Source organism: Ursus maritimus, unplaced genomic scaffold, assembly GCF_017311325.1.
Source record: "Ursus maritimus isolate PB19 unplaced genomic scaffold, ASM1731132v1 scaffold_33, whole genome shotgun sequence".
Lineage (NCBI taxonomy): Eukaryota > Metazoa > Chordata > Mammalia > Carnivora > Ursidae > Ursus > Ursus maritimus.
This window is the reverse complement of record NW_024425897.1, coordinates 2,166,728-2,175,799: the sequence shown is the minus strand read 5'-3', so window position 1 is coordinate 2,175,799 and position 9,072 is coordinate 2,166,728. Positions and strand designations below refer to the sequence as shown.

Genomic DNA, 9,072 nt, shown 5'->3' with positions numbered 1-9,072 from the left:
TGCGACGGCGCAGACGCGGCGGCGACCTTACGCTCCCGCTGCTTCCGGGGCCCGCCCCGCCCCTCGGGTCAGAGCCTCGCTCTTCCGAGTCTCTATGGTACCAACTTCCACCGCGCGCCACTCCTCGCGAGACTTCGGCGGCGCAGCAATGGCGAGATCGTGAGTGCCGCTGACGGGAGTCAGGAGAACGGGCTGGGACGGGGCTCGGGCGAGATCGGGCCGGGGGAGACCCGGCAGGCCAGGGCCGCCAGGAGCGGAGCGGCGGCTGGGGGCGCGAGGCCCCTCCGGGCCCGGACAGCCGCCCACGACCAAGCTCCCGCCTCTTCCCCAGATGCCGCGTCACTGCTCCGCCGCCGGCTGCTGCACACGGGACACGCGCGAGACGCGCAACCGCGGCATCTCTTTCCACAGGTCAGCGCGCGTGCGTGCTGGCGCGCGAAGGTTCACGTGCGCATGCCCCCCTTTCTCCCTCTTCGTGGAGCCACGATTGCGCACGCGCCTTCCTCCGTTTGGCGCGAGGCTTGTACTTGTAGGTGGGAAAGGTGAAGGGGGCGGTGCCGGTGCGACTGAGGCTAGGTGGGAGAGGGAGCACGGGAGGTCCACCAGCCTGGGGCCCTCCGTTCCGTGACTCTTACCTGGTAGGTGGTACTAAGGAAGTTGCTCTCTTGAGGCCTCAGTTTCCTCATCTGGGCTTGGGCGGACGGTGTTCACCGGGAGGGTTGAAGGGAGGTCTGGTGGCGGCATGTGCAGGACCAGACCTTGCCCTCTGGAGAGCTTGGGCAGCTGGAGCCCAGGGTTGCAGACACCCTGGGCTCACTGGTTTGTGGCCCTGCAGACTTCCCAAGAAGGACAACCCGAGGCGAGGCTTGTGGCTGGCCAACTGCCAGCGGCTGGACCCCAGCGGCCAGGGCCTGTGGGACCCAGCTTCCGAGTACATCTACTTCTGCTCCAAACACTTCGAGGAAAACTGCTTTGAGCTGGTGGGAATCAGGTGAGCCCCCTTGGCGGCCATCACTGGGGCAGGGTTTGAAGCATGAGTAGCTGGCCGATTGGGGCAGCTGTAGAGTCAGAAGAGGAGTATCCTGGAGTCACTGGCTGGGGGACAGACGGACCTGGTTCCCAGCGTGGCTGCCTCTTCCCAGCTTTGTACCTCGGTGACAGTAAGACCCATGCCTCAGGATAACTATGCCAGTGACAAGAGAGAAAAACATTAGCTCTTTCAGAGGCTTTTCCTTAGAACCCAAGTCCTCCCAGCAAGTCCACAACGAAATTATTCTTTTCGGCTGCTCAGCCCAGTTCCGGTGCAGCCTTTCTCCACACCTTAACTTTGAGGAGTCCTGCAGGGAAGAGAATGGTGTCTCTACCCTAACTTTGTATTCCCTAAATTAAGTGCTTGCAACATGCCTGCCCACCTCCCACAGTACTAGCATGGGAGAGGCTGACCCAGGGTGCTGGGGGCATGCTAGCTCTGTGCCCTGCGGGTTGCCCTGGGTGGAAGTATGTGTTATCCATCTCATCCAGGCCGCTTTCCCCCACAGTGGGTATCACAGGCTGAAGGAGGGGGCAGTTCCCACGATATTTGAGTCTTTCTCCAAGTTACGCCGGACAACCAAGACCAAGGGGCACAGTTACCCACCTGGCCCCCCCGACGTCAGCCGGCTCCGGCGATGCAGGAAGCGGTATGTGTGCTGTGGGTGGAGGGTGCCTCGTTCCCACCCCAAGTCTGAGAGAAGGGTTTATTTAGGGTGTCTGCCAGCAGCCTTGCTGGACAGGGTCCTGAGCCAGCAGAGTGGGCTCAGTGGGCTGGTGAATTGGGGTCTGCCGAGGCCTGGGCCTGACCTATTAAGTCTCTCTTTCTCTCTTCTCTCAGCTGCTCTGAGGGCCGAGGGCCCACGACTCCATTTTCTCCACCTCCACCTGCTGATGTCACCTGCTTTCCTGTGGAAGAGGCCTCAGCCCCTGCTGCTTTGCCTGCCTCCCCCACCGGGAGGCTGGAGGCTGGCCTCAGCAGCCCCTTCTCAGACCTCCTGGGGCCCCTGGGTGCCCAGGCAGATGAAGCAGGCTGCAGCGCCCAGCCCTCGCCGGAACGGGAGCCAGAGAGACAGCCGTCCCCCCTCGAGCCACGGCCCGTCTCACCCTCAGCCTACATGCTGCGCCTCCCACCCCCAGCCGGCGCCTACATCCAGAATGAGCACAGCTACCAGGTGGGCAGCGCCCTGCTCTGGAAGCGGCGGGCTGAGGCTGCACTCGATGCCCTGGACAAGGCCCAGCGCCAGCTGCAGGCCTGCAAGCGGCGAGAGCAGCGCCTGCGGCTACGGCTGAGCAAGTTGCAGCAGGAGCGGGCACGGGAGAAGCGGGCGCAGGCGGATGCCCGCCAGACTCTGAAGGAGCACGTGCAGGACTTTGCCATGCAGCTGAGCAGCAGCATGGTGTGAGCGAGGGGCTGCTGGCCCCAGGGCTGACTTGCAGGGCTGCCTCTTGGGCCTTCAGCCTCTTCCTCCCTTGGAATCCACCTGGAAAGGGATCCAGTCTGAGCTGTGTCCACCAGACCTGCCAGATGCCACAATAAAGTGGATTCTAGGAGGCCCTGCTGTCTGGCTCAGCTGGGGCTGGGACCCCTCCCCTGGAGTCTGAGCTCTCAGCTGTGGAGAGCAAGAAAGCCCAGCTCTTGCCCACCCTTCCTCATGCAACTCCAGGCCCCACAGGGTTTTCTGAGGGACAGGATAGTGTGAGCACAGGCCAGGGGCAGCACCAGGAACCCTCCTTGGTACCTGAAATGGCCTAGACTTAAGCATTCTCGTCTCTTTGAAAACACTTATGAAACCCAGGCCAGACTCAGTCTGTAAGGACGCCTGCATGGCTTCCATCCACTGGCCCAGTCTGCCCAGCAGTCAGTAGGGTGCAGCACCTCAACCTCAGCCTGCAGACCAGCCACCCCCTGACCACTGGGTCTGGCTTATCTGAAAAACACACAAGGATGGCGATTTCTGACCTGGCGCTGTATGCTTGACAAGTAGGAGGAGCCCAGCAATGACCCTTCTAGTCTCCAGAGGTCTGGGAAGAGGTAGGGAAGCTTGGAGGCAGCCTTGGGGGCGGCAGTCCTGGCCTCGACCTGAGACCCCATTGTTCAAGCTGACTGGAATGTGGGCTTCCCTGCATCTGTGATGGCGAACAGCTCAGGGTACAGGGTGGTTTTAACTGTACATGGAACCTCCCTGCTGGGCTTTAGCCACAATAGCCCCAAGAGCATAGCTGCATTTCCCCTAGTCCTGGAGTCTGCCACACAATGTTCTGAAATTGGTTTTCTAGAGTCCTTGGTGTGTAAGTCCATTTATTCGTATGTTTAGAAGAGAAAGTCAAGCGACCACTGTAGAGCAGGGTTTGCAGATCATTCACTGAGGTTTCCAGACTCACAGAGGCTCATCTTACGCAGGGCCATTTCAGCTTGCTAGCGGCCTTATGGACTTGCCTTACTGAGGGTGCCCACCTGCCACCGGGACTCCCCATCCGTGTGTACACAGCACCTGGGGTTCTTGAGCAAGGGCTGAGGGGTGGCAGGTGCCATGATTGCGTGGGGGGACAACTGAAAGGAGGATGTGAAGGACTGTTTCCCCCAAAGTAGTTTCCTGGTAGCCAGGGCAGAAGGGTCCCTGGGGTGCTTGTTGCCAGAAAGGAGGCAGACCAGTGCTTTCTGCGTCAGGGTGGACTCCCAGGGCCTTCTGTTGCGGGATGGGGGAGGATGCGGTGGCCAGTCCTTAGCTTCCCAGCCTAGGCAGGAGCCTCTAGTGAGCGCGGGAGCAAGACAGCCTCGGGACTCCAGGGTTTCCCTCGCGAGGGGAGCCGCTAGCCTGGATTTCTGCCACAGCCCTCCCCCTACACCCCCTCACCACTACTGGGTCGCCCCAAATGGGGCAGGAGTTGCTGACACGAATAGAGAACCGGACAGGACTGGTTGGTCCCAGCACTTGGGCCACAAGATCTGTCGTCCTCAGCTCAGGGAGGGCCTATGGCCATGAGGTGTGCAGAGATCAGCACTACTGTGGTCTTCATAGCATGTCTATGAGAAAGAATAAATATTTAGGGACAGATGGGGACCTGGGGGGGCACCTTCACTGACTCTTCCCTGGCACAGCCGGGGGCCCCTGATGTGCACACAGTGGAGTGGGATCCTGCAACCCGTCTGGAAGCCAGGCCCAGGACAGAGTGGCTGCCCCCTCAGGCTCGGAGCTGACTCAGGGCCCTTCACACCCCAAAATTCATCCGGAGTCAGATTCCATGTGCCCATTACTGTTGCCCACCCACAAGCTCCCGGCGATAGGGGCCCTTACAGCAACCTCGGTGAAGGCGAGGGGTTACTGTGTAGCCCCCACATCAGAGGGGCCTTGGCAATAGGACCCAGTGGCCAGATTCACAAGCCATGCCGTCCCTGCTGGATGGGCGGCCCCACCCCAGCTCCCTGGTGGGCTCTCCCATCGCTGGGCCCTGGCTTCCCATCCATGCCTCCAACTGAGGAGAGGGTTCCGCCTGGGGGGCTTGTTTCGCCATCCACTCCCTGTGGGACCTGTGTCCTCAGCAGTGCAATGGGGGCATTCAGACACCCCCATGACCCCTTTCCCTTTGGCGGCTCTGGGCACCCTGCCCCTTGGCTGGCAGGTCCAACCACTCTGCCTCAGGCCTCAGCGTGGCCGGCGTAGTCTGCAGCGGGCAGGGCGGGAGCAGGCATGGTTACTCTCGAGGGGGCCAGCACCGCGGGGGCCCTCATATGTCGGCACCCAGCTCCGCGCACTGCTTGTCGGAGATGTGGGAGGCCAGGGAGTCTATGATGTCAAGCAGCAGCTGCTGGCTCAGCGAGCGCAGGGTGGGCAGCTTGGAAACCTGCAGGAGGCAATCAGAGGGCCCAAGCAGGATGGAACCGGATTCTCCTGAGGGCCAGGGGTGGGCTTCGGAGTCTCCCCGGAGCGCCACCAAGCCAGGGCGTGGGCTGACTCCGAGTGGCCAGCGGCCGGGCCCTCTGCCTGGCTAACCCCGGGGGCCCACTGCTGTGGGAGATGAGCGGCTTCCACGCGCCCCACCCCGCACCTGGCCAAGGCCAAGGGGCAGCGGCTCCCGTGGAGGGGAGGGCGGCGAGCGCGGGGCCGGGAGGGCCCTGACCTTGGTGAACTGGTGCACGATGATGTGTAGGCAGTGCCGCTTCATGTCCAGCGCCTGCGTCTTGTCAGCCGCCTCCAGGATCTGGAACGGCAGCTTCCTTGAGGGGCTGCTCCCTCTCTCACGCACCCGCCCAGGTTCAGGGAGGCCCGGGGGCCCCAGTGAGCTACCTGAAGTACATTCTGCACCGTCACGTTCATCTCCAGGTTCTGCTTGCAGTACGCCTGCAGCCGGTTGTTGTAGAAGCCGTAATAGTAGGGGGCCGCGAACAGGTAGCTGCGGGCTGGTTAAGGAGCTGCCGGCCAGAGGGGCTCATCTCCCCACCACCTCCCCATCTCCCCCGAGCGGGCGCAGCCGGAGTCCGGGCCCAGCAGGGGCGAAGAAACCCGAGCCGCCTCCTGCTTGCTCAGAACAAGGAAACCACCCCAACTCCAGAGGCTGGCCCAGGGCTCCGCTCCAACTCACTCTCTACACGGACTCTTGAAGTACTCAGGGGGTCGAAGGCCCTAGTCCAGACCCCAAAAAAACCCCAGGAAGCCTCTCCCAAGAAAACAGCCACATGCCCATTTGCAGGACCGACTATGGCCTCACAGAGCCCTGAAAGTCCTCTCGCACCCGGTTCAGACCCCCAAGAAGTGCCGTGACCAGGAATGCCTGCGTGGCAGTCTACTCACCTGTCACACAGGACACTGACCGACCCCGTCCTCTGGGCAGTCATGAGGGTCAAGAACCCACCCACCCCTCCTGGCTGCAAACCCCTCCATGCCTGCCGACCAACCCCTTCAGGGAACCCCGGGAGAGCATGAGGCACCGGGGAGCCCCTGGGAGACCGCGCGGCCGAACTGCCGAGCGTGGGCCCCGGCGGGAGGATGCAGGGAGTCCTCGGGCGGCATGTTGACCTCGCCGTAGTAGATGTAGCGCAGCATGGACTCGAAGGCCTGCCTGCTGGGCACCATCTCCCCGATGGAGATGTTCACCTGGCCGTCCTCCGGCATGAAGGACCGGAACATGGCCTCAAAGTAGCTGCGGACAGGGGCGGTGGAGTCCCGGCTCTCGGCAAATGCAGCGGGGCGGACACCTGCCCGGCCCCGCCACCCCCCCCAACCCACCTGGAGCGGGCGGCCAGGATGGCCTTGTGGGCCGGCCTCGGGTGCCCATCCAGCAGCAGAGTGATGTCACAGAACTCCGCACCCGCTCCCTCCAGGTACGCCTTCATGTCCTGGATCAGAGACGTGCCTGGTGCGGAGGCCAGGGGGCAGTGTGGAGGGACCTGGAGTAGACGCCCCCGCCCCTCAGCAGACCCTGAGCCATCAGATTCGGGCCTTGGGGCCCCATGGACACTTCTTGCACACCTGCCCATGTTGCTGCCCTGAAAAAACCTCCCCCAGGGCCAGAAGCCCTACTCTGGCCCGCCCCCCAAAGTCTGACCTCCCCGACTCAGCCCAGTGAGGCCTCCTCCCCGCCCTTGAGCTTCAGCCCCCTCTGGGCCTGGCAAGCACCGTGTCCTGCCAAGTGTCAGCCAGGGCCAAGGACCAGAGGCAGCACAGGCCCCGGGGAGTCAGGGGATGAAGGAGACTGTGCTGTCCCTTCCCGGCTAGGTGGGGACAAGGGAGGCACCAGGAGCATCGGAAGTCTTCGGACCACGCTTACCCCTCGCTGTGCCCCAAAGGCTGGCCGCGCCTAGAAGGGCAGCTTAGCGACAGCCATTGTGACCGTGAGCACGTGGCTGCCAACGGAAGCCCTCAAACCTGATGTCAGTCAGGGCAGCCACCCTTGCCAGCCAGGGGCCCCGTGTCCGCCTCCACGAACGGGCTCAGGAGACTCCCCGCCCTCAGGTGCACAGCCGCAGTCGGATGGCCCGTGGGTCGGGGGCCTCTTCCTTCTAGTGAGCCTGAGCTGACTGCCCGTGCCGCTGAGCCCCAGGAGTGCTCTGGGTCCCCTGCGCCCATACCCCACCCCGAAGGCCAGGCCGGTACTTCCATGGCTCCCAAGTCTCCACCCAAGACGAATGCCATCCCTGTGTGCTGCCCTCAGGGATGGGGCCTGGGTCCCTACCGATGTCCACGGGCTGCTCTGAGGGGGCGCGGGGAGGCGGCTGCTGCTTCCGCCGCACGATCTCCACGATTAGTGGGGAAGAGAGGCGCTCGAACTCCTTCATCATGATCACCTGGTTGAAGTGGGACTCCTTCACCACGAAGTTCAAGCAGTGCTCCTGGGACACACAAGCCGGAGCAGGCAGGCAGGGTCAGGCCTTGGCTGATGGGGCAGCAGCCTGGCTGGGATGACTTTCGGGGGGTGGGCGGCAGCAGCCTGGGGTGGGGGTTGGCAGCGGGGGACAGGGCTGGCGGCGGCAGGCAGGGTGGGCCGTGCGCACCGGGCCCGCACCTTTAACTGGCCCAGCTGCAGCCTGGCGGCGCTCTCGCACACGACCAGCACGTTCTGCAGGTCCACGGAGGCCTCGATGTACTGTCGGCACAGCTGCTCCAGGCGGCACAGCTGGAAGCTCAGCGCCAGCTTGTACACGTCCATGATGAGCAGCACGTCCTCCACGTGGCCTGCAGCCAGAGCTCCCTGAGCCACGGGGACGCGGGGACGGGGAGGAGGTGGGGGCAGGGCAGGAGGGGGGAGCGTGGGTCCGGGACATCGGGCAGCAACTCCACCGCACGGGTGGTCACGGGTGGTCGTGGCTTCCGAGCCTCGGGCTGCCCACCTGCCCACCCTGCCCCCACCCCCAGCAGCGCACCTTTCCGTGGGTACTTGATCTTGTCTGTGTAGAGGAACTGCATGAGCACCTCGAAGGGCCGGGCCTCAGCCTCGCGGATGGCCACGCGCAGCAGGGGCGGCCGGGCCCCCCCTACGGCCCCACCAGGGACCTCCCTGGGAGCCGGGGCTGCCTCCTCCTCCGGTTTCTACAGGGAGAGGAAGGGGAGCTCAGGGGCGCCCCGTGGATGCCGCTGCCCTGGCCGGAGGGGGCTGGGCAGCACCTCACCTGGGCCAGCCACTCCCGCGCCTGCACGATCTTCCTGCGGAGCCAGCGGCTCCGGGCGGTGACAATGGCCACGTGGCCCTGCACACACTCCTCCTTCTGTAGCAAGAATGACATCTTGGTGGGGAGCACAGGACACTCCTCCTGGCAGGCACGAGTGGGAGGCCAGACATGCCTCGGTGCACAGCACCCACCCCGCAGCATGGCGGGCCGGCTGGGCACAGGGAGGGCACCCACCTCGCCCAGCACAAACTCCACGTCGCAAAACTGGCGGCTCTCCCACAGACGCCCGTAGTCCTCATGCAGCGTGCACTTGGGGTAACAGGAGAACTGCCAGAGGAGACCCCAGTGTTGCCACGGGAAGCCACCACTGGCCCAGGCCCTGCCGTCCTCCAGGCCACGCATCCCCAGCCCAGCTCAGCCCGACTCCAACCACCGGCCCACGCCTGCTCCCAGGCTTCCACTGGCTCCACTGTGAGCCCCCAATGCCGCCCCATCCACCCCACCCTGCACGGAGGTTCCTCAGACTGCCCTCGGCCTAGAGCCCCCTACCCCACCTGCCAGACTCCCCGGACGGGCTGTCATCCCACCAGACGCAGCCCTGACTCCGGTGCCTCGGACAAGCCCCACCCCCCGACTGGACCTCAGTTTCCATCATCTGGGGCCCCTCCACCCTGGCCAGCGCCCCTGCAGGCGGCCCATGAGCCCCACCTGGAACCGGTACATCTCCCCACTGCGGATGTTGTTGTCCACGGTGCCCCCGAAGATGTACATGGCGTCCGAGATGACGGCAGCTGCGTGGAAGAGCCTTCCGCTTGGCAGCTGGGCGGGAGAGGGGGCGGATAAGTAAGCCCGACACGGACTCCTCTGAGCCTCAGTCTCCCCGTCCGTGAGAGGGGCCGACCGCAGGACTGGCATCAGGGCGTGAGGGAGAGCGG

General features: G+C 64.1%; 2 protein-coding genes across 2 annotated transcripts in view; one reads left to right on the top strand and one right to left on the bottom strand.

The window, feature by feature from the left end:
* The first annotated feature begins 7 nt into the window (after positions 1–7).
* On the top strand, positions 8–2,583 carry THAP7 (THAP domain containing 7). Its single transcript, XM_040619552.1, has 5 exons — positions 8–159; positions 332–411; positions 836–991; positions 1,539–1,679; positions 1,871–2,583. Exons 2-5 carry the CDS (start codon positions 332–334, stop codon positions 2,433–2,435), a joined length of 942 nt encoding a protein of 313 aa, XP_040475486.1. The 5' UTR covers positions 8–159; the 3' UTR covers positions 2,436–2,583.
* Positions 2,584–3,314: 731 nt separating this feature from the next.
* The window catches only part of LZTR1 (leucine zipper like transcription regulator 1), an 18,214-nt gene continuing 12,456 nt past the window's right edge, over positions 3,315–9,072 (bottom strand). Inside the window, exons 15-21 of the mRNA XM_040619553.1 lie at positions 7,534–7,703; positions 7,204–7,360; positions 6,258–6,384; positions 6,022–6,171; positions 5,319–5,424; positions 5,152–5,232; positions 3,315–4,875 (exon numbers count right to left, since the gene is read on the bottom strand). Coding sequence (XP_040475487.1) covers positions 4,759–4,875; positions 5,152–5,232; positions 5,319–5,424; positions 6,022–6,171; positions 6,258–6,384; positions 7,204–7,360; positions 7,534–7,703 — 908 coding nt within the window. The 3' untranslated portion in view covers positions 3,315–4,758. The remainder of the gene's footprint in view (positions 4,876–5,151; positions 5,233–5,318; positions 5,425–6,021; positions 6,172–6,257; positions 6,385–7,203; positions 7,361–7,533; positions 7,704–9,072) is intronic.

Excerpts from the sequence above, each read along its gene's own strand:
- THAP7 (XM_040619552.1), top strand. The coding sequence starts at position 332 with ATGCCGCGTCACTGCTCCGCCGCCGGCTGCTGCACACGGGACACGCGC. Across the intron at positions 992-1,538 it reads TTTGAGCTGGTGGGAATCAG|TGGGTATCACAGGCTGAAGG; the intron begins GTGAGCCCCCTT and ends TTTCCCCCACAG. Across the intron at positions 1,680-1,870 it reads CTCCGGCGATGCAGGAAGCG|CTGCTCTGAGGGCCGAGGGC; the intron begins GTATGTGTGCTG and ends CTCTTCTCTCAG.